Genomic DNA, 24,931 nt, shown 5'->3' with positions numbered 1-24,931 from the left:
TTTGTCGAAAATAGAACTTTATTTATGTTATTTTAAAAAAACAAGCACCACACCTGTCCCTAACTTTACACTTAAACGTACCCATACCACCACACCTGTCCCTAAATTTACCCTTAAACGTACCCATACCACCACACCTGTCCCTAACTTTACCCTTAAACATACCCATACCACCACACCTGTCCCTAACCCTACCCTTAAACTAACCCATACCACCACACCTGTCCCTAACTTTACCCTTAAACTTACCCATACCACCACACCTGTCCCTAACTTTACACTTAAACATACCCATACCACCACACCTGTCCCTAACTTTACCCTTAAACTTACTCATACCACCACACCTGTCCCTAACTTTACCCTTAAACTTACCCACACCACCACACCTGTCCCTAACCCTACCCTTAAACTAACCCATACCACCACACCTGTCCCTAACTTTACCCTTAAACTTACCCATACCACCACACCTGTCCCTAACTTTACCCTTAAACTTACCCATACCACCACACCTGTCCCTAACCCTACCCTTAAACTGACCCATACCACCACACCTGTCCCTAACTTTACCCTTAAACTTACCCATACCACCACACCTGTCCCTAACTTTACCCTTAAACTTACCCACACCACCACATCTGTCCCTAACTTTACCCTTAAACCTACCCACACCATCACACCTGTCCCTAACTTTACCCTTAAACAAACCCATGCCACAACTGTCCCTAACCCTACCCTTAAACTTACCCATACCACCACACCTGTCCCTAACCCTACCCTTAAACTTACCCATAACACCACAACTGTCCCTAACTTTACCCTTAAACTAACCCATACCAGCACACCTGTCCCTAACTTTACCCTTAAACTAACCCATACCACCACACCTGTCCCTAACTTTACCCTTAAACTTACCCACACCACCACACCTGTCCCTAACCATACCCTTAAATCTACCCATACCACCACACCTGTCCCTAACTTTACCCTTAAACTAACCCATGTCACACCTGTCCCTAACCCTACCCTTAAACTTACCCACACCACCACACGTGTCCCTAACCCTACCCTTAAACTTACCCATACCACCAAACCTGTCCCTAACTTTACCCTTAAACTTACCCATACCACGACACCTGTCCCTAACTTTACCCTTAAACTTACCCATACCACCACACCTGTCCCTAACTTTACCCTTAAACATAACCATACCACCACACCTGTCCCTAACCCTACCCTTAAACTAACCCATAAAACCACACCTGTCCCTAACCCTACCCTTAAACATACCCATACAATCACACCTGTCCCTAACCCAACCCTTAAACTAACCCATACCACCACACCTGTCCCTAACTTCAGCCTTAAACTTACCCATACCACCACACCTGTCCCTAACTTTACCCTTAAACTTACTCATACCACCACACCTGTCCCTAACTTTACCCTTAAACATACCCATATCACCACACCTGTCCCTAACCCTACCCTTAAACTAACCCATAAAACCACATCTGTCCCTAACCCTACCCTTAAACTAACCCATACCACCACACCTGTCCCTAACTTTACCCTTAAACTTACCCATACCACCACACCTGTCCCTAACTTTACCCTTAAACTTACCCATACCACCACACCTTTCCCTAACCCTATCCTTAAACCTACCCATACCACCACACCTGTCCCTAACCCTACCCTTAAACCTACCCATACCACCACACCTGTCCCTAACTTTACCCTTAAACAAACCCATGCCACACCTGTCCCTAACCCTACCCTTAAACTTACCCAGACCACCACACCTGTACCTATCTTTACCCTTAAACTTACCCACACCACCACACCTGTCCCTAACTTTACCCTTAAACTTACCCATACCACACCTGTCCCTAACCCTACCCTTAAACCTACCCATACCACCACACCTGTCCCTAACTTTACCCTTAAACTAACCCATGCCACACCTGTCCCTAACCCTACCCTTAAACTTTCCCACACCACCACACCTGTCCCTAACCCTACCCTTAAACTGACCCATATCACCACACCTGTCCCTAACCCTACCCTTAAACTGACCCATATCACCACACCTGTCCCTAACCCTACCCTTAAACTGACCCATACCACCATACCTGTCCCTAACTTTACCCGTAAACTGACCCATACCACCACACCTGTCCCTAACTTTACCCTTAAACTTACCCATAACACCACACCTGTCCCTAACCCTACCCTTAAACTTACCCATACCACCACACCTGTCCCTTACCCTACCCTTATACTTACCCATACCACCACACCTGACCCTAACCCTACCCTTAAACTTACCCATACCACCACACCTGTCCCTAACTTTACCCTTAAACTTACCCATACCACCACACCTGTCCCTAACTCTACCCTTAAACTGACCCATACCACCACACCTGTCTCTAGCTTTACCCTTAAACTGACCCATACCACCACACCTGTCCCTAACTCTACCCTTAAACTGACCCATACCACCACACCTGTCTCTAGCTTTACCCTTAAACTGACCCATATCACCACACCTGTCCCTAACCCTACCCTTAAACTGACCCATACCACCACACCTGTCCCTAACCCTACCCTTAAACTGACCCATACCACCACACTTGTCTCTAGCTTTACCCTTAAACTGACCCTTACCACCACACCTGTCCCTGAACCTACCCTTAAACTGACCTACACCACCACACCTGTCCTTAACTTTACCCTTAAACTTACCCATACCACCACACCTGTCCCTAACCCACCCTTAAACTTACTCATACCACCACACCTGTCCCTAACCCACCCTTAAACTTACTCATACCACCACACCTGTCCCTGACTTTACCCTTAATCTTACCCATACCTCCACACCTGTCCCTAACTTAACCCTTAAACTAACCCATAACACCATACCTGTCCCTAACTTTACCCTTAAACTAACCCATACCACCACACCTGTCCCTAACTTAACCCTTAAACTAACCCATAACACCATACCTGTCCCTAACTTAACCCTTAAATTAACCCATACCACCACACCTGTCCCTAACCTGCCCTTAAACTTACTCATACCACCACACCTGTCCCTAACTTTACCCCTAAACCTACCCATACCACCACACCTGTCCCTAACTTTACCCCTAAACCTACCCATACCACCACATACCACCACACCACACCTAACCCCTATCCCACCTCAATATCAGCAAAAGTGTTTTGTAATACAATATGAACACAATAAGTACATTGTACTTATTTTGTTAACACTTTAGAAAAATGGTCATTAGTTAACATTAGTTAACTACATTAGTTAACATTAACTAATAATGAACTGCACTTATAAAGCGTTTATTAATCTTTGTTAATGTTAGTTTCAACATTTACTAATGTATTATTAAAATCTTGTTAACATTAGTTAATGCACTGTGAACTAACATGAACAAACCATGAACAGCTGTATTTATATTAACTAACGTTAACAAAGATGAACAAATACAGTAACAAATGTACTGCTCATGGTTAATTCATGTTAGTAAATACATTAACTAATGTTAACTAATGACCATTATTCTAAAGTGTTACCCTTATTTTTTGACAGACAAATTGCTTATTGCATCACATCTGGTTAGGACACGGCGTTAGGCTGTTTAAATTTGCTTTTCAAAGCTGCAATTTCTTCCAAAAGCCAACTCAAGTAACAGAACTAACGAATAGCATCATGAGCTGTTTATTTCCCCTGTTTTGTCTGAATGCTAGGGTATGGCAACTGGGTAAATGCCACCAGGTAAAAATGTCTCTGCTCATGAGGTTGTACTTTTTCAAAGTTTAGGAAATTTCAGGGGTGGGACTTGGGCACTGGATATGCGGATTGGTTGAGTTCACGCAGCATTTTATTTCAACCACCATTTTTAAAAGTCTGTTGTGGTGCGTGCAGTAAGAGTTGTCTGCTATTCGAATCAACAATGGAGTTTAAAAAATGCGACGATGGACGGACAACGAGGTTCAGACTTCATTAAGCTTATATGCGGAGCACGAAATCCAGTGCGAAAACCCCAGTGTTAAATTAACACTCATCAGAGTTTGAGTCTAGACTCAAGTGTTTTAAAAATAACTCCGAAGCCGTGTTAAAGTTAATGAGATAATTAAGTGATTAATTGAGTGGTGATTGACCATTAGTGATGAACACCTGCTATTAACGCTGTCCACTGAAGGCAATAGTCGCCATTATGGTGATTAGTGTTTGCTTTAGTTGAGCTTTTGACTTTTAAAAATTCATTAACTGTGTGTTTATAAAACACAATCAACAGCACCTGGTTTGGATACATTCCTCTTGGTTTGTCTCAGAAGCAATCTAATATTAAAAACTAAAACAAACACTGAAACACTAAAATGGTGACTCTTCCCTTCATTGATTTTGCTTGTTTATAGCAGGCATTCATCACTAATGGCCAATAATTACTCAATTAATCACTTAATTATCTCTAACTTCAACACTGTTTTGGTGTTACTTTTAACACTCCTGAGTGTGGACTCAAATAAACTCTGAGGAGTGTTAATTTAACTTTGGGGTTTTTGCTTTGTGGAAAGTGGCGCACAGTCCTACATCACCTGGCTAATCTTCACGGTACTTTAGACCACGATGGAAATGCAGACAGCAACAGGTCTAGAGGAAATTGTTATGATAAATAGCTATACACTATAGTCGTGACTTAAATTTGGGTCTGTTCTTCCAAAAGGCTTTTACAGAATACTTGAAAAACTGATTTTATGATACTTCTATAGTGCTTTAATCCCATGTTCACTATGATCTATCATCGTATGTAAAGAGCTGCATAAGACATTTAAATTCTTTAAAATTCTTCCAAACGTTCAGTATTAGGGGTTTGGAACTGCACAAAGTAGCCTAAATAATTAACCCATTCCATGAAGTGTCATGTTTGTTTTCTCTTTTTTGAGTGATGCGGTGTGGCATACATTTACAGGAACCATACTGAGCCGTCTCAAGAGTATTTCTCACCTTGTTTGGTCTGTGTGTCTGAAGTATCTTTTTCCAGACCCTGTTCTCCACAGGCAGTCTTTTTAGAAGTGGCACAAAGGTGAAAGACTTGAGCTTGGTTGCAAATACAGTGGTGACCTGTAAAAGAGATGGATTATTAAAGTAATTTCAGTACACATAGAGGAAGAGCGTGGAGCAAATTAAAACAACAAAGAGCCGTCAAGCTTCTGTCCGCGCCAACAAATGATGGAATCACAACAAGCGCTGTATCCAGATGAGCAGAAATGTTTCATCCTCATGATTGGAGCATTCAGTGTTATAAAAACAGTGTTATAAAAACATTCTGAAACACAAATCAAGAGCTGTGATTACAAAATACCACTTCATTTTGCAATCATGCCTTTTCTGGATTTAGGTTCAACATTTAGCTAACAGGGAGCTCCCGAGGATGAAATATGTGCCTGTTTTGCTAATAGTGACAAAATGCGACACTTGTTTCCCACCCTAAAAAATGATGACATAAGAGAGTTTGGCGTACTTCTTTTCTGATTAAATTGCATAGCCAATTTGCATCCTAATCCAAAAAATGGTTGAACAGAGTAACTTTAAAAGAAATGTTTTACCTTCTGCTGATTTTAGCACTGCCGTTGACATGAAGCGATGTGAGAACGATAATGTGTGGTCTCCCAGATTGCTTTCAAGCTGTTATATATTCATTGGAATGCAGAAACAACAGAGGGTCCATTCAGTGTATAAATGTAGGCGTTGGGGACGGCCCTTTCCTGCTCTCATTTTAAAATATGACAATTAACGATTGTTGGCTTGCCTCTGGACATGTTTGTGATTGCTAGCAGATGTCTTAATTATCACACCTACTCATTCTTTAATATTAATATAGTCTCTGTTTTGAAGTCATCAAAACAAGTTAGTTGTTACTAAAACTATCCTTATATTTGTAGTTCAAAGGATTTTCCATGCATGCAGGACACTTGTTGTCTGTTATTCCTTCACAATACATTCTCAATACATTTTTACGTTTTACGTAGTATACGTTGGTTTATTCAAGAAAATCATACACTGTACTTGTCTGCTTAACTAACAATGTGTAAACTGACAAACCATTCTGTTGTATTTTATTGTGACCTTTTTAGGGGTTCATTTGAAAAAGATAATACAACAATAACAGGCCATTAGGTAATGGTGCAGGGGGAAGAAATAAACAAATTATACATCATCAATAGCGGGCCCCTTTCATTAGTTAGGACAGATTGCTTCTTAATTGCACTGACTGTCTAAAATCCATTCACTGACCATCTCATGCATTGTGAAGAAAACAGCAAAGATTTTTCTTGATCTGGTTAGCTCTAATCTAATTGGCTGGCTTTGTCTGCCTAGCAAACATTTAGTGTTTACATGATAATGGTGCATATAAGATGAAAGCTTTTTTGAGGATGAAATAATCACTAGATTGCGGCTAGCATCCAATCCTTGAGATTTTCATGCTCCCTGTAAATAATTATGGCCCAAGCACCGATATTTTGAGGACCGTATTGTAACTGCTCTGTCTATTATTATTATTCTCAGAAATGAATCACATTTTTGAGGGCCTAAACACGCTCAAAAACTCATGAAACTTTGCACATGCGACAGAAGTGGTGAAAATGTACGTCTGATATGGGTTTCAGAATTAGGCTTGACAAAATGGCTTGATAGCGCCACTTTAAAAAATTATATTAAGCGCCGTTCGTACTACGTTTCACGTACAAGTATGACATTTGGTAGACACATGTAAAAGCCCAATACCTACAAAAAAGTCCATGGGAGCAAAATCTGAAAACCAACAGGAAGTGAGATATTTTGGATTTTCAAAATGTCATTTCCAGACGTTGTACTTTAACAGACTCCTCAAAGAGATTTAATCAGAACAACATTATATTTGGTCAGTCTAATCTAAAGGCCTTGGCGATGTTAAATTGCGAAGATCTGGAGTTTTCCCTGAAGGGCGTGTCCGTGGCGGCCTGACAAAGTTCGATGTTTCGCCATGAAACAGGAAGTTTCAGTAGTAACTCGGGCGTACAATGTCTGATCTGCCCCAAACTTCAAATATTTTAGTCCTGGTTTCAGTCCTGGCCTGAAGACATCATACATGCTAATATTCAGTTAGTCATAACACCACCTGTTGGCAACAGGAAATGCCATGCTTTACACTGTAATTCACTTCCAGAAACACATTTAAATATGCCATGAAGTGATTAACACCACGAAACTGGAAGTTGTTGTAACTCAGGAATACAATGTCCAATGTGCCCCAAACTTTATGGCCCGGTTTCACAGACAGGGCTTAGACAAAGCCAGGATTAGGCCTTAGTTCAATTAGGACATTTAAGTAACTTTTATAAACGTGCCCAAGAAAAAAACATTACTGGTGTGCATCTTGAGACAAAACAATGCCACTGACATATTTTAAGATTTGTCAGTGCAAGATTCTCTCAGTTAAAACAGCTCAAACATGCATTTTAGTCTAGGATTAGCTTAAGCATTGTCTGTGAAACTGTGGGTACATGTTTGATAAGTGCCCTGGCCTGGCCTGTGTACTCGTGTTTCATTAATCTCAGAGCTGGTTGGTTTGTTTTTAATGTGCAGAACTCTTTACTGAAGAATCTTTTTGAAATCCCCTGTTGTGAAAATGACTAGGAAATATATTTCCAGAAACAAGAGCTCTAAAAAAAATGCTCGGTGGATGTTCCCTTCAAAACACTGTTATCCCAACATGTAAGTCAAAGAAAGTTATTTTTGCTCGTGATCCTGGTACAGCCAACAACACAGTTATGATACTTTTCTCTGTTCTTTCCATGTTTGGCTGTTTCATCATCCATATCTTCTCTTTTCATTGATATTCCCTTTAATATAAAGAGCTTCGGGATTAAATTAAAAAGCCCTGAAGCATTGATATGAGCCCTTGAACACACACATAGCATTATTTCCACAAACTCTCTTGGTTAGATACCTTATTAGATTATACAACATTTCTGGTTCTTTAATGTGATGAGCCAAGCTGCATTCTGATATGTCATATAAATAAAATGTCATATATTCTGTGACTTGGCTGAGTTTAATTAGGCACTGAGCATGTTTCTGTTCAATTTGGCCAGAATAGCTTGGTACGTTTGATGAAAGTGTAGGCTAATTCCTAAAATGTAATTTATTCAGCATTATGCATTAAAGAATTATGCTTTTTTACATTTCCAACATTTTTTGCAACAGTTTGAGCATGAAAATGATCTGTTATGAAGCACAAAGTATACAATATTCCTCATTTAAATAATTAATACGCAGAATAAAGGGGCGGGGCCTGGTTGAGTTAGTTAGTAGTGTGTTGAAACTGCCGGTTATGGTAAGGGGCGGGACATTTCCCAAACAAACTGGAAACGCTTGACCAATCACAGCACAGTGCTCCAGCCGACCAATCAGAGCACATTGTGCTTTTCAGAAGGAGGGGCTTCATAGAGACAGGAACTGAACAGAGCCTTACTGACAGACTGGGAAGAGACAAATTGTAACAATGGAGAATATGAGGAAATAATCAGCATTCAAGTAGGAAAACCTGCTCTAGTAGCGGGGCACCCCAAGAAACCAATCGTCCAACCTCGAGGGCTCGGGACACGGTGGAGGGTTCCACTCGAGCCCAATCCTCACGGCGGCCCGGGAAAGCATAGCAACCAACTCTGGGTCTGACTCCGAATCTTCATCCCCAGAGGACTCTAGCTCACCCTCCGATGCAGCGATCAACATATGATCAACATTCCTCCGTGGAGCCCCGAAGGAAATGACTGAGGAGGGGCAAGCACGCTCCTCCCGAAGAGTGAGGGGCCAGAGGAGGTTGGCTCATCGGGGAAGCCCTCATTGTAATCCTCAGATCCCCCATGCTATTAGCCCAAGTAGAGTTGTTCTGGTGGCCAGGAAGGGACTCCACTCCATGTGAGGTACTCGAGTACCTCGAATTTCAATCTCAACACCGAGATGTTCATGTTCCCGCAGTGAGAACATGAAGCATCCATGAACGCCGCCTCAGCGTGCTTAACACCCACACACAAGAGACTGCGAATGTGACCATCAACCGGCGCCAGATAGCGTCCGCATCCAGAAACACACGGGCGGAATGTCATCTTGAAAAGCGAATGGCAAATGTGCGAGGCATCCGTTTTCAAATCTTGCATGCCAATGTGCACTGGCTCGTTTAATTACACTCAAAGTGGATTGGTCTCTCAAGCGAGATCCCAATTCGACAGTTCACTGACCCAACCTGCCATTGGAAGTGTCCGACTGAAAGGGAACAAATGTTCTTCCAGTAACATTAACAGAACTTTGTTAAAAGTTTTCTGGTATCTAAAAACTTTCTCAAAACATTAGCACAAAAACATTATTTATACATTATTTATGGAATGCATTTTTTTAAATGTTTTAGTTGGACATCATCTAACTTTTTTAAGCGTTACTACTTGTTTGATCATTAAAGAGAATTGAAGAGAAGAGATCATGAAGTCACAAGGATAAGGAATAAACAACGAATGCAAGCAAGCAGGGGTATAATACACTGACTTCATTAATGCATTCCACTAAGCAATCAGGACTTTGATCTTCCCCTGTAACAACATGTTATCTGATTCTGAACTAAATTCTCTCATTGTCTTTCTATTACTCACTACTCTGTGCATGTGCTTCATTCCACAACATTTTTAAACCGATCATCCAGAGTCTGCACACAAGCGTTACACTCTCAGGGCTCTCTTCAGACAGAAGCATCAAAAAGCATTTTGTAAAATGACAGTGTTTTAAACACCAAATGAAGAAGTCCATGTATACAGAACAAAATGTCAAAATGGTCTTCTTTTTCTATTGTGTCGTTTTCCACCTGTCTTGTTAGATTTGACTTGTGTGCTGTCTAGTTGTATGTTTGAGTTTTTGTTCTTTTTTCCCTTGTGTTTTTGCTTTAGAAAATGTAAACTTTGCTCTTTACAATGCCATGTTTCCCAGAGACTCTTACACAGTTTAGTGTACTACTACAGTAAAATGTGAATCGTAAAGTCTTATCTGTTCAAATAGTGTGTGTGTGTGTGTGTGTGTGTGTGTGTGTGTGTGTGTGTGTGTGTGTGTGTGTGTGTGTGTGTGTGTGTGTGTGTGTGTGTGTGTGTGTGTGTGTGTGTGTGTGTGTGTGTGTGTGTGTGTGTGTGTGTGTGTGTGTGTGTGTGTGTGTGTGTGTGTGTGTGTGTGTGACCCTGGACCACAAAACTAAAAAAAATTGAAATTGGGATTTATACATCATCCATTTACATTATCCATTACATCCATTTATACCAAAAAATAATGAATGCGTTTTTAAGCACACACAATTATGCTTTTTTTATTTTAACTTTCCTTTAACTGCAAAGTTATAAAGCACAAAGTCCACATCAAAGGGAGTGAATCGCTCTAACAGAAAATTTTTGGCAGCGATACAACTATTTGAAAATCTGAAATCTGAGGGTAGAAAAAATCGAAATATTGAGAAAATCGCCTTTAAAGTTGTCCAAATGAAGTCCTTAGCAATGCATGTTACAACTAATAATACATTTTTGATATATTTACGGTAGGAAATTTACAAAATATCTTCATGGAACATGATCTTTACTGAATAGCCTAATGATTTTTGGCATTAAAAGAAAAATCTATAATTTTGACCCATACAATGCAATGTTGGCTATTGCCACAAATAAGGTGCGAGACGCATGACTGGTTTTGTGCTCCAGGGTCACATATATATGCCTTAACACAGTTTTTGGTACATAGAAATGTTGTTAATTTGAAATCCATACCTCTGGCTGAAATTAATCACTTTTATAATTTGACGTTTTTAAATGTTCTTAAAATATTTTAAAAACGGGATGTTTTGAACGTTCAGAAGACATTCTGAAATAAAGTTTTCATGATATTATCAAAATGATAGAATGGAATGTTCCTCTAATGTTCACATAAACAAAGACAAAACATTCCTTATACATTAAAAAACTGGATGTTTTGAACATTCAGAAAACATTCCGAAATCCCGTTTTCATAACTTAATGGGAATGTTAGCCAAACATATTCTGAGAACATATTTTTGCTAGCTGGGGTATCACCCACATATTCAGTTTCAAGTGAAAGATAATAAAAAAGATTCTACTGCTTCAAGAAGCAAACTATAAATATGCCGTGTCTTTGATGTCCCTGCTTTACACATATTCAGAGTGTGCAGAATGATCCCCACTTACACTGCTAATGACGCAACATGACAGACTCGAATGCTCCATTATAATCACTGCCTGTAACGATGACGCAGAGTGGGGTCCCTTGAACAATTCCACATGGCTTTTTGAGCTTCTTTCTGCATAGAGTTCTGCACTCCCGCAAACCCTCCAATTACAATCAAAGAAGCCGTCGCCTACCTAGCTTGCAGTGTCAATGGGATGTAAAAATATCACCTTTGGATATTACATAAATTGTCACTGCAATTAAAATTGCTGTTGTGCAAATAAAACAAAAATGACCCAGCACTCAGAAAAGCAGAAAATAAAATCTGAGGCTTCAAAAAACCCTAGCAGAAGTTTGATGTGCTTCTTTCCATTTTGTTGCCGAACGGTCAATTTATGTCATAAATAAGTAGGCCACTCAAAATTAAAATATTCATTGATATTAGATGTAAGGTGTAGGTAAACTGTTATTCAGTGGTCTGTCTGAATATTTGATTCTGATTGGCTGGAATTTGTACGAAACAACCAATTAATTTGTAGTTTTCACGTGACGTCACACCCTTATATGAACGCCAACCTGCAGGGCAAAACAAGGCCTGCCAGTAATTTTGACCAGGTTTCTACTAAAAGACCAAATTCAGTACACCATATGGATGATGCATTGTCTGGCTATCACCAGAACAAGCTCAATTTAAGATTGAACATTGGTCTGGGGAGACAGCTCTGTATTTTCTACTTCACAAGAGGCGTGATCAATGAGCATCGATCCATCGCTTCTCTATCCGTCATCGTGTTAAACCCACGAATAGCGATAGGTGGATAAGCCAGTCTGTGATTGGTTCCCGCAAAAGTGTAACAGAAGCAGTAGAAATGAATGTACAGGTTTCCAGCCTGAGCTGCAGGGCAAAATCAAATCGCCGGCATATCAGGCTGGGTTTACCCAGTCTTGATGATGCATACTATGTCCAGGCATTTAGATGAACCCAGAATATAAACGCAACGCACAGTTTCTGGCTAAGCGTTTTTCCATAGAAAACTATAAGGTAACGCTTTAGATTCCGGCCTGGAAAGTACTGTGTAAGTAAAGAGAATTTACAGCTCAATTTTCAGTAATTACAGTGTAACTATAAAGTAAGTACAAGTAGGTATAAGGGAACAATATGTAATATTGGGGGAATAAAGGGGTAACTATCAGGAAAATTAACACATTATTTATTCTGTAAGTATTTTTTAATTAAGGGGTAATTATCAGAGTAGTTTTAGGGTAAGTATGAATCTGCGGGCTGTAAATTAAAGTGGTGCTTGTTCCCCTCTTGTTTCGTGTAGTTACAGGTTAAGTACAATAAACAACACATACAAAATCAGATATCACTCGGAAATATTTATTTGAAAAACAACTTAATCCAAAACAGATTTGACACTTCTTATTCATTTTTTTTTTTAAATAAACTTTTCATTTCAAATAATAAAGTCCGGACAGAAAGAGGCACGTTTTGTCCCTTGTTTGTTCCTCTTCTTCTTTATCGTTATTTCCACTGATGGATCTTAAGATGAATCCCATGTCTTTTGATATTTTGTATTATTATTTATTCAAATAAAAAGTACACCAAGAAATGCTCTCATAATTTACTAATCTTTCCACCTCCGATCAGCTGTAACCAGCGCGTGCGTGAGTAAAGAAGCTTCAAGCTTTCATGACGTTCTCGCGCAAGTTTCATCTGAAACACATGCGAGAACTGGCGTCTCTGTCTTCTAGTCTTGTTTGTTTCTTATTGCTATGATCATATATTATGTTATTGTTTGTATACTGTTGTGAGCATTAAAAAAATAAAAACCGACAGCATCCGACATGCTTCAAGTTACGTCAAGCGTGAACTCAACCCTTGCATGCATATGACTGCTGGTCGGAAGCGATAGTCTACAGTTTAAAAAATTTAAAATTGTTGTTTTTCTTACAAACACTTATGGTTTCACTTCAGAAGACATTGATTCATCCATTGGGGTCGTATGGATTACTGTAGTTATTGCTGTATGTGCTGTTTGATGCTTGAACTTTTAGGAACCCAAATGAGTTTTCATTAGCAGAGATTGTTTATTTTTCTGTGTTCATATGAAGAAATAAAGTCGTATGTACATCTCGGATGGCATGAGGGTGAAAGACGAGTGCACTGTATTTTCAGTGTAGTTACAGAATACAGAATATCTAGAGACTTCTTAAGATCCATCTGTGGCAATGACGAAAAAGTAGAGGAACAAGACGAGGATGAAGCCAAGCAAGAGAAACAAATAAGTGTTGTAAATCTGTTTTAAAAAACTTTTCCGAGTGATATCAGATTGTGTACGTGTTTTTATTGTACTTACCCTTTAACTACACGAAACAAACGGGGAACAAGCACCACTTTAATTTACAGCCCGGAGATTCACACTTACCCTGTAACTACATGGATAATTACCCCTTAATTAAAAAATACTTACAGAATAAATAATTTGTTAATTTTCCTGATAGTTACCCCTTTATTCCCCCAATATTACATATTGTTCCCTTATACCTACATGTACTTACTTTATAGTTACACTATAATTACCGAAAATTATGCTGTAAATTCTCTTTACTTACGCAGAACTTTCCGGGCCGTAATCTAAAACGTTACCAACTATTATAAAGAAAACACAATCATTTAGCATGTTGCGTTCATATTCTGGGCTCATCTGCTCACTTAAATATAGTATGCATCATCATGTGTATGTGTATACTAAATTTGATCTTTTAAATATCACTTTAGTACATTAAGTGTTTTTCATGCTAAGCGTTTTTGAGCGTCCCGCTGTTTTTAGGGTCTGAAATACTGCAGAAGGTGCCGTATTTGGATCACAAGAGCCCAAATCGTGCTTTTTTTCACATATTTTTGGTGATGTAAATATTCCTGGCTTCAACCAGATGGACAATTTACAGGCATTTTCTGCAGTTTTATGAATGTTTTGCCCTCCAGGTCTCTGTGCCAGTCGTGACAGAAAACACAGTTGGTTCCAGAAGGTTTAATCTGCGTTTTTAAATGATTTGTTGCCTTCACTGTAGCGCACAAATAATTGTGCGCACACCAAAACAATTCAGGCAGGGCCAGAGAAGCTTATTATCAACGCTGCCCCATGAATATTATTAATAAAATTGCTGGGTAACATATATAGGCCGTTGTGTAGTTCAATGTTGATTCAGTGTAAAGCTCTGAATTTTAAGTGTCTTTTAAAGGGGGTCTTGGATCCAGTTTTCCCTCATAGCTCTATCGTAATACGTAGAACAGCTATGCTTTATTTTTGTATCAGATAAAAAAAAGTTCAAAGCCATATTTGAGAGGATTTTACTTAAGTGATTTCACTCTTCAATCATGCGATTGTGCACTTCCCAAGCCCTGCCTCAATCTTCAAGAACAGAACCACATTAAGGCACATTTAATTGGACAATTACTCTCGACCTTGCAAATTCTCCCACTATTATCTCACAAAACGTTCATAATTACAAAAATAATTATTTAGCCATATTTTCTGTCACTCAGTCAGTTGAGAAACACTATCTTGTTTTTTTTGCTAAACCAAGACAAAGGAGGGGTATGAAAGAGATTTTCCCATCAAAAACCACCTTTAATCATCACTTAAAATGCAAGGTACATCACACACGTTGAGCAAATCCAGATAATGGAATTAACTCATAATTTAGCATCTAATTTTTGCAATACAATCTAAAGGCTTAAAAAGAGATGTGAACGCAGAGTGGTGCAACCATTCATTGCCTGGCAGTGCCTCTCGTCAATTTAAATTCAATAGGCTCGTGTATCTTCTTAACGAAGATCACTAATTAAGCTTAGCAGGAGATTTTCAACCTTCCAGCCATGAATAAGAGTGGATGAACTAAATAACAGGAATCAACATGATGCAATATAGCAGGTTTGATAATTGTAGGTCATCTCATTCTTGAATAAAGAATTACTGTTCCAAAACAGGACAGCATTTGCACATTGCCATTTTCTTAATTTACTGATGATGATGATGATAATAGGCACTTACACAATAATAATAGGTTGTTGTTTTTTTGTACATCCATAAATTTCAAGCCTCATGTAAGTTAAAATAGCTTTGATTCTGGCTCCGACATCCATCCTTTCTTTCTCTCATGGATGCAGGATAAAAATAGACTTTAACAACCAACCATGAAGTTCTTGTCAAAGTGTTTGGTGTTCAAACACAGAGAGATAGTGACACTATGGTGGAACAATACAGAGTGTAGAAAAAAGGGGATCCGGCTGCTTATCTTGTTATTTTGAAATCTGAACTCACTGTTCACAGTGTAATAAAAAATATTCGTATGTATGCTGTGACTGAAAATTTCAAATGGCATGACACGAGTTGTTAATACAGCGCTTTAATATGCTACATATAATTTTTGCATAAAAGCAAGCAATCAAAATTATCGCAATTTTGTCCTATCAAATGATCTCAATAATGAAAACGTACCCTTACCCCAATGCACAGTAATCAGAGGCGGCCTTTGCATATCATATTTCACTCTTAATAGCTTTCATTTATAAACTCATTCTAAAACAACAACAACAACATTCAATCTCAGTCGCTCTCTCGGCTGAAATGAATTAGGGGTTCAAGCACGTAATGCTGAAACCCTATTATAATTGTAAGGATTTTTATATCGAGGGCCACTGTCCTGCAGAGTATAGCTCCAACCTTGATCAAAATCACCTGCCTGTAGCTTTCTAGTAATCCTGAAGAGATTAATTAGGTGTGCTTGATTAGGGTTGGAGCTAAAATCTGCAGGACAGTGGCCCTCGAGGACCAGGGTTGAGAATGCCTGGCCTAGAGACTTGAAACTTGGGCAGAATCCGAAATCGCCCCCTATACCCTAGGGCACTATTTGAAGGGACAGCCATTTGTAGTGGTGTCCGAAACCATAGTGGACGTTACTGAGTGCAGTCATTCTATCCCACTTTGCGCCACAATAACGAGTGTACAGCCGATGTACACACAACGGCGGTCTGATTTCGCTCACTTGTTTTCATTCACTCCTTGGCTTCAAGTGAACTGTATTAGTGGATAACGTAGGAAATAATGATTTAGGGTTTAGGGGGCGATCTCGGATTCAGCCTTGGATTCAGCCTGGGTCTTTAGCCTTGTTCAGCGCCCAAGTCCCACCCCCGAAAGTTCCCGAACTTTGAAAAAGTACTACCTCGGGAGCAGGGCCGTTTTGAGGGGGAAATATTTACCCGGAACTTCATTTAGACCCTGGTTCCTTGGGTCGAAACACACCGAGTACCAGCCCGAAGTTCCTAGTTCCTGGGGAAAGTTCCTGCGGTGGAAACGCAGCTTAAGTCACCTAATATTAGAGGCACAATATGTAAGATTTTTGGATTAAAATATCCAAAAACCACTAGAACAATGTTATATATTTTTTTTTACTTGTGTACTTACATTATCCCAAATGTTTCCAAGAATGTTTAAATCCAGAAAGATAAGCAATTTTAACCAGGACACAGACCGTGTGTCGTCTATCAATGACATCACACCCTTGTTACCCTCCGGTTTTATTGTGTAGAAACCATGGAAACACCAAAGACGCTTTAATATATGATGTATTTTATTAGACAGGTGAGCAACTGTTTAGATCATTGATGGACAGAAACTAATAATTGTTCTGCAGCTCAACACAGTTAGTCTTATTGTTTAAATCTGGTGTTCTTGACTTACCGATAGACAATGTTTTACCGCCTAATATGATCTAGCACTGCATTGCCCCACATACACATGAGCAGAAGAAGTGGAAGCACTCGTCTGCGCAGAATAAAAGCTCCACCAAATCAAGGCGTCATCAAGATACGCCTTTGTTTTGAATAAGAGACCTCTAGCAGCTAAAAAATACATATTGTACCTTTAACTTTTTGTTTATTGAACTGTTGTCTAAAATTAATATAACATTTGCAAATGTGCTGATATTTGGGAAAACAGCACTCTTACCTGTGTGGTATTGCTTATACATATTGAAAATAAAAACTTATACAGCAACTTTTTTGCACCATATTATGGTATTTGGGGACATTTTTTGTATTAATTTTGGTGATCTACATGTTAAGGCAATGCAAAGACGCGAATAGACATTCTGTGGTGCGATTCGCATGAATGAGGCGGCACGAATGACGTAATTCGTGCAAATGACACAGCGCAAATTGAGCGCTTGACACGTGATTCGAGCGAATGGCGCGAATTGCCCGAGTTGAAAAATCTGAACTTTGGCGGATATTCGCGCCGCGTTAACCAATCAGGAGCTTGCTCTAGTAGTGACAACAATGAGGAGAAAATCTGTATGTAATATCTAGTTCAGACAATATGATTATCACTGTGATAACATTAAATGACATGAAACACAACCCAGTCTCTTTTTGTTAAATGCAAGTTTATGTATGATCAATAATACAAAAGTATAAGTAAACGGTATAATGAGCTATACATGAAATAAAGCAAACAATTCAGTCAAACATTCAAAGTCAGCGCTAGTCGGCTACAACGGTAACGTAAAGTTAAATAGCCTAAAAATAAAAAGGTAATGAAACTTCACTTTGCCCTCAGCCTAAACGATTTGCCAGGGAACAAATTATAGATTCATGAGACCAAAGATTGTCCGTTAGATCTACACAAGACGAATTATAGCTCGAGATACCACAGAGACATCAGAGCCAGCGGCAGACGGCAGAAGGACTGGCCGAGGAAAGGCTGCTCTCGCCGGGGTTAACGAGCGCTGAGCGCCGCTGATCCACTGGAGCTCACAACTCCGAAAACGCCAGACAAAATGTTCAAATAGGCACTCTCTTTATAAATAAACCACAGATTTGAGCTTTAAACAACTACATTATCGCCTGAAAAAGTCTTAAAACTAAGTTTTGTCACAGATTAACAGTAGTATTTTAACAAAAAAGATGTGTAAACACAGCCCATGTCAGTCATTTCACAACGAGATGAGCCGCTGGCAGAAGCTCCTCCCATGACGCGAATTCACGTCTGTTGTGAAGTGAATGTCAAGTGTGAATAAAGCGAGTAAACTCAAAATGTTCAAGCGCCCAAATTTGCGCGAATAGCGTCAATTATTTGTGTCATTCGCGTCCGGTGTGAACGCTACATAAAGATACCAGGGATACTAGTGATTGACTGTAAAACAAAATTGGACTTTATCCCAGCTCAGGACAGTCACTAGTGCAGGATTTGGGACTGTGTGTATTCCTGGTAGTGTCAGCCAGTCAACACTATCATGCAGTTTCAGAGTGTCTGCAAATAAAGATTATAGTCTTCACATTATATTTACAACATAGAAACTTTTACGCTATCAGCAAAAGGGGCTTACACACAGAGCTTGCAGCACCCCTGTAGTGTATCCACAGTGACAGCGAAAGCCACAAACAAACAGAAGCAGTCAAAGGCCTCAGCAGGCATTTCCTACTCGCCTATAAAATCTCTCTCTCACTCTCTGTAGCCCACAGTGTTATGTGGATCATACCGTTCCTTAAAGCTCAAATTTCCATTCCATACCCAAGCAAGGGGTGTGTTTATCCCAAGCTGTTCCCAGCAGAGTGTTTTATCCAGAACACGCGACTCAGATCCGGCAACAAAGTAGTCATACAACAAAATTTGAAGACCTGATGCACTGAATACTTGGCGGCTTTCACCGGTTAGACTTGAACAGGTTGTTTTCTAAAAATAATTGTTGTGGCTCTACAGACGCAGATGCTTTGAAAGAAACTGTTTACTACCCAGATTTAGTTTATCAATAACAATTTGGCCGCACACAATGATGCTGAGTTGACCTTTGGTTTTATTTTCGCTCTAGGCCTATGAACTTAAACATGCAGGCCAGATCATTTTCCAAAACATTTGGCATCTGAGTTTAAAACGCAGTTGACGCCCCATTTCAGAGTTGTTTGCAGCAGAACAGAGATCAAGACTTACGTGAAAGAGAAACATGAGTCAGTATAGTATTAGAAGTGAACATTACATCTTGTTCAAAAACACTGATTCCTTCAAAAAACGAAATACTTCGACTTTAAAACAAACAAATAGAGGTTGTCTTGTGCTGTCTAACCAGTCTTTTACAGTCAAACTGCAATATCGATGTATCTTTTGGTGTTTGCATTAGCATTTCAGGCACGTCTCCTGGTATCAGATAAAGCTGTTGTGAACTTGGCTTGTTGATTTTTTTATTCTAAAACACTTATTTGAGCTATGAAGCATCTGTTCACCATATGACAGTACCCATAGCTGATCATTATTATTGTTGCATAGCAACATTCTGTAGTGTATATATTAAAAGTATGGCTGTATGGTAATGGATTAGGCACTCAAATCAATATTCATTGTGCCTAATAATGCACTTGAGCCTTAACTATATACAAGGCCAGCTCGAAAGAGCTGTGCAACTAAACCTCACTAAACCTCACACTTCTGTAGGATCAGTTACATTTTAGGGTGATCTGAATAGCTCTGTCTGTGGCTGTCTCTGGCTTCTTGACCCAGGTGGAAGTGAGGTTTAGGGTGGTCTTTAGTGTCCTTGTAAGTGTGTCTGCCAGTTGATGCTTGTTCGAATCTCGCTCGGAGCAGTGCAAATAGGACTAGTTACAATGTTGCCATGATCCAGATAAAATTGAGGTTTGGGAGGGTCTTAAGCATCCATGTTTGATCATTCGTCTCCAATGCCAGCCGACAAGGTTCAAATCCCGCTCAGATTGGTGCATGTTGGACCAGTTATATTGTTTCCGTGAGCCGGATAGGAGTGAGGTTTAGGGGTTCTTTAGCTGCCTTTTTGGTTAACGCTGTTTGGAATCCCATCTGGACCCAATGCGAGTGAGGTTTAGGGTGGTCTTTATTGTCCTTGTTAGTGTGTCTGACTCCCATGCCAGTTGACACTGGTTCAAATCCCACTCAGAATGATGCAAACAGGTCCTATTACCATGTTGCCATGACCCGGATGGGAGAGAGTATAGGGGGGTCTTTAGCGCCATTGTTTGTGTGTCTGAATCCCATGAAGGTTCGAATCCCACACAGAGTTATGCAAATAGGACCAGGTAATGTTGCCGTGATCGGGGTAGGAGTGAGGTTTGGGAGGGTTTTTAGTGTCCTTGTTAGCGCATTGGCCTCCAATGCCGGTCGACAAGCTCAGATTTTGTGCATGTAGGACCAGTTACATTGTTCCCGTGACCCGGATAGGACTGGTTACAATGTTTCCATGATCCAGATAAAATTGAGGTTTGGGAGGGTCTTTAGCATCTATGTTAGAGCATTCGTCTCCAATGCCGGTAGACAAGGTTCAAATCCCACTCATATTGGTGCATGTAGGAGCAGTTACATTGGTTCCGTGACTTGGATAGGAGTTAGGTTTAGGGGGTCTTTAGCGTCATTGTTAGCACGACCATCTCCCATACCACTTGACGCTGGTTTGAAATAAGACCAATTACACTGTTTCCGTGACCTGGATTGGAGTGAGGTTTAGGGGGTCTTTAGCGTCCTTGTTAATGTGTCTGCCCCCATGCCAGTTGATGCTTGTTCGAATCTCCTCAGAGCAGTGCAAATAGGACTAGTTACAATGTTGCCATGATCCAGATAAAATTGAGGTTTGGGAGTGTCTTTAGCATCCATGCTAGGGCCTTCGTCTCCAATGCCAGTCGACAAGGTTCAAATCCTGCTCAGATTGGTGCATGTAGGAGCAGTTACATTGGTTTCGTGACCTGAATAGTAGTGAGGTTTAGGGGGTCTTTGGCTGCCTTGTTAGTGTGATCACCTCCCATGTTGGTTTACACTGTTTCGAATCCCATTTGGACCCAAATGGGAGTGAGTTTAAGGGTGGTCTTTATTGTCCTTGTTAGTGTGTCTGACTCCCATGTAGGTTCGAATCCCACACAGAGTTGTGTAAATAGGACCAGGTAATGTTGCCTTGATCGGGGTAGGAGTGAGGTTTGGGAGGGTGTTCTTAAGTGTTCTTGTTAGTGCATTAGCCTCCAATGACGGTCAACAAGCTCAGATTTGTGCATGTAGGACCAGTTACATTGTTTCCCTGACCCCAGATAGGAGTTAGGTTTAGGGGGTCTTTAGCTGGCTTGTTAGCATGACCACCTACCATGCTGGTTGATGCTGTTTAGAATCCCATTTGGACCCAGATGGGATTTTGGTGTCCTTGTTAATGTGTCTACCACCCATGCTGGTCGACGCTGGTTGAATCCTGCTCCGAGTGTTGTGAGTTAGATATACACAAAATATAGCAGCACCTTATTGCTTAAATATGCACTGAATATCCAGATATGTACTGGAAAACATTTGCACATTCATACCGTTGCCACACTATTAAAGTTATTAATAAAACAAAGAATTTAACCCCTTACCCATATGCAATTCACTGCAACACCTGCCCACTTGGGGCTTATTATATAGTTATATATTATTATATTAAGTAGCTGTGGGAAATTAAGGCCTTGCACAAAGTTTGAAATTTCAGACTCTAGAATATCTTTGATAACTCCTCAGTCCCAGAATTAAATTTGTAGCCAACCACATCCCCATTTGGCCAGATGCGACCCTGATTGTAGGTGGGGCATCAGTTTAGGGAACACATTGCATGGTGTAACTTGATGGTGACAGTGCCATTTTTAGGCATATTCAAACCACTGAAGTCCCTCAAACACACAGTGCAGTTGTGCTTCAGGGGAACTGATTTTGAATCAGACAGATGCAGGATGCGAGGACACTCCAATTACTATATGCACAAAATATGGTGAAATTACTATTTTTCTCTGCTACAAGCTTTTTATTTTATACATTTAGCACGAAGCCTTGAAATTAAACAATTACAGACTTTTATCAATGCAAAGACTTTTCGATTTCATTTTCTTATTACAGTAAATGAGGTGAGGGAGTCCAGGGTAGATTGGCACAGGTTTAATTACTGGGCCATGATATGTAGAACTTTCTTGATATACACATAGAACTTTCTCCATATATAAGATGTAATTGTTTTTCATGAAAAATAAAAATGTAGTAGATGCAGTAGAGTGTTAATCTGATGTCTGAACTTTTTATTGTGTTTGCTGACCTTTTGAAGCTAAAACTGTCCTTGTTGGCAGTTTGCATCTGCATTGTAAATAACAATCTATTTTCATTCTGTCCTGCCTGAATTCATCTTTGGAATTACCATAAGCAGTAAATACTTATCTAATGTTGCTGTATTGAGAGGAACTTTGCAGTCTGTGGCAGTATAAGCAAAAACAGAATGCCTCTGGCAGCAGACTCAAGCCACATGTTTTGAATGCCAGTGAGTTAAGTTTGCATAAATGCTAGCATGTCAACAGGGGTTTGAAAACCCACATGTGGGTGTGTCATTGGGTTTTGGAAGAATTTATATCCCAGCCTGCCTGAACCCCCTCCCACTACAGTGAGCACACCCATACAGCTTCCAGCTCGCCTCAAAGAGTCCAAAGGCTGTCAAGGGCTTTTGGGTTTTGCCATATGACAAGAGACTGCATCAAAGCTGGGAAACACTAGCAGGGCTCTATATTTACAATGTTCTGAGAGGCAGTCCTGTACCTCCCCTACTATTCTCCTTTCATTATGCATCGCTTTGCAATGAGAAACCACCAGAGAACTCACCGGTCATTACACTAACACATAATTGATTGTGTATGGTTGTAAACTTATTTCATGGTAACCTGCCTGATACAAATTAAAAGTTGGCGCTAAGCCAAGAGTAAAAGGTGAAGCGTCTGGCATAATGCGAATAGATAAATATAGCTTATGCAACACCACACACACTAGGCAGAGCCAACACAAGGTGTTGGGTACATAACACTCACGTAACACTCCCCGGCTTCGGGAGCAATACTAATAAGAGTCAGTCAAGTATATTAGCATTTAAACAGCCAAATGATATTGTGATTATATATTATTATTCATTAGTTGGAGGCTGTTGCCCTAGACTTTCCACTGTGGTCATATTAAGATGAAAAATTTACTTTTGATTCATTTCGAATTAATTTTAAAATGGTGTAAGGTAACACTTTACAATATGGTTTCATTTGTTTGCGTTCATGAATGCATTAACCAACATGCTTTGGATTTTAATTACCATATGTCTCCATGTGTTTGTTTTACATGTACTTCCTGCCATATATTAGATTTGTATTAAGCATAATCTCAGATAAGACTCCAAAACTCATCTGAATGGTTTGGTTAATGAGAAATTTAGCTGTGGTGCTGTATTACAGTTGCACCTGTTGCCTTTCTGACCGTTTTTTTTTTTTTTTTTTTTTCATTTTCATTGACGATGATCCCCAAACATCTGCTTAAAATGAAAGACTAATTCAACTCAACTGCACACTTTATACACCGAAAGAAAAACTGAAATAGAGACACTGTCAATCCTGAAGGAAGAAATCCACACAATAATTCACTGCAAAGCCACTTGGTTTTCCTTTCTAGAGCCCAGGCGTTTTGGCCGCTTACCTTTCCCAAGGTCCTGTGTGGCTGTTCCAAGGCCATGTGTGTGTTGTGCTGAAGGCTTGTACAGAGGCTGCTATACTGGCATTCTCATGCCCTGCGTGTTCAGCTTCGCATGAGTGAGAGTGTGTAGTGTCCCGATAACTCTTGAGTGCAGTAGGCTTCCATTTATAGAGCCAAGAAAGCCACAAATAGTCCACAGACAGCAGGGAGCCCATGACAACAATAACAGCCATCCGTGATGACTGGACATCTGACTGGAACTGTCACAGATGGGATCATTTACCTCTATGGCTTTTGCACTGTTAATAAAACGTGCTATTGGAGTTACTGTATAGCGTTGGGTTGTATTTTTTACTTCCTTCAAATTTGGTCTAAAACATTTACCCAACATTTGCCTAATAGCAAGACATTTGTCCCTGTCATAATGTTTTTGTCTGATATTTTCTATTAATTCCAATTACATTTCCACATCCGGTCAAAAATGTTCTTCTGCTCACCAAGGCTGTGTTTATTTGATCAAAAATACAGTGAAATATTATTCCAATGTAAAATAGCTGTTGTCTATGTGAATATACACCTATCAGGCAGGTGAAGTGAATAACACTGATGATCTCTTCATCACGGCTGTTAGTGGGTGGGATATATTAGGCAGCAAGTGAACATTTTGTCTTCAGAGTTGATGTGTTAGAAGCAGGAAAAATGGGCAAGCGTAAGGATTTGAGCGAGTTTGACAAGGGCCAGATTGTGACGGCTAGACGACTGGGTCAGAGCATCTCCAAAACTGCAGCTCTTGTGGGGTGTTCCCGGTCTGCAGTGGTCAGTCTCTATCAGAAGTGCTCCAAGGAAGGACCAGTGGAGAACCGGCCACAGGGTCATGAAGGACCAGTGGAGAACCGGCCACAGGGTCATGAAGGACCAGTGGAGAACCGGCCACAGGGTCATGAAGGACCAGTGGAGAACCGGCCACAGGGTCATGAAGGACCAGTGGAGAACCGGCCACAGGGTCATGAAGGACCAGTGGAGAACCGGCCACAGGGTCATGAAGGACCAGTGGAGAACCGGCCACAGGGTCATGAAGGACCAGTGGAGAACCGGCCACAGGGTCATGGAGGACCAGTGG

At 40.2% G+C, this 24,931-nt stretch overlaps 1 protein-coding gene across 2 annotated transcripts in view; it reads right to left on the bottom strand.

The window, feature by feature from the left end:
* mlip (muscular LMNA-interacting protein) overlaps window positions 1–24,051 on the bottom strand; it is a 60,916-nt gene extending 36,865 nt beyond the window's left edge. Inside the window, exons 1-2 of one of the 2 annotated variants that reach the window (XM_079842861.1) lie at window positions 23,815–24,051; window positions 5,039–5,155 (exon numbers count right to left, since the gene is read on the bottom strand). In XM_079842861.1, coding sequence (XP_079698987.1) covers window positions 5,039–5,155; window positions 23,815–23,850 — 153 coding nt within the window. In that variant the 5' untranslated portion in view covers window positions 23,851–24,051. Of the gene's footprint in view, window positions 1–5,038; window positions 5,156–5,640; window positions 5,702–23,814 lie in introns of those variants that run through there. The other variant, XM_079842862.1, reaches the window with a different exon arrangement.
* Window positions 24,052–24,931: the final 880 nt, after the last annotated feature.

This window comes from Gobio gobio (genome assembly GCF_949357685.1).
Source record: "Gobio gobio genome assembly, chromosome: 18".
In the NCBI taxonomy this organism is placed as follows: domain Eukaryota; kingdom Metazoa; phylum Chordata; class Actinopteri; order Cypriniformes; family Gobionidae; genus Gobio; species Gobio gobio.
The sequence above is the reverse complement of the archived record's forward strand: the minus strand, read 5'-3'. Positions and strand labels throughout refer to the sequence as shown.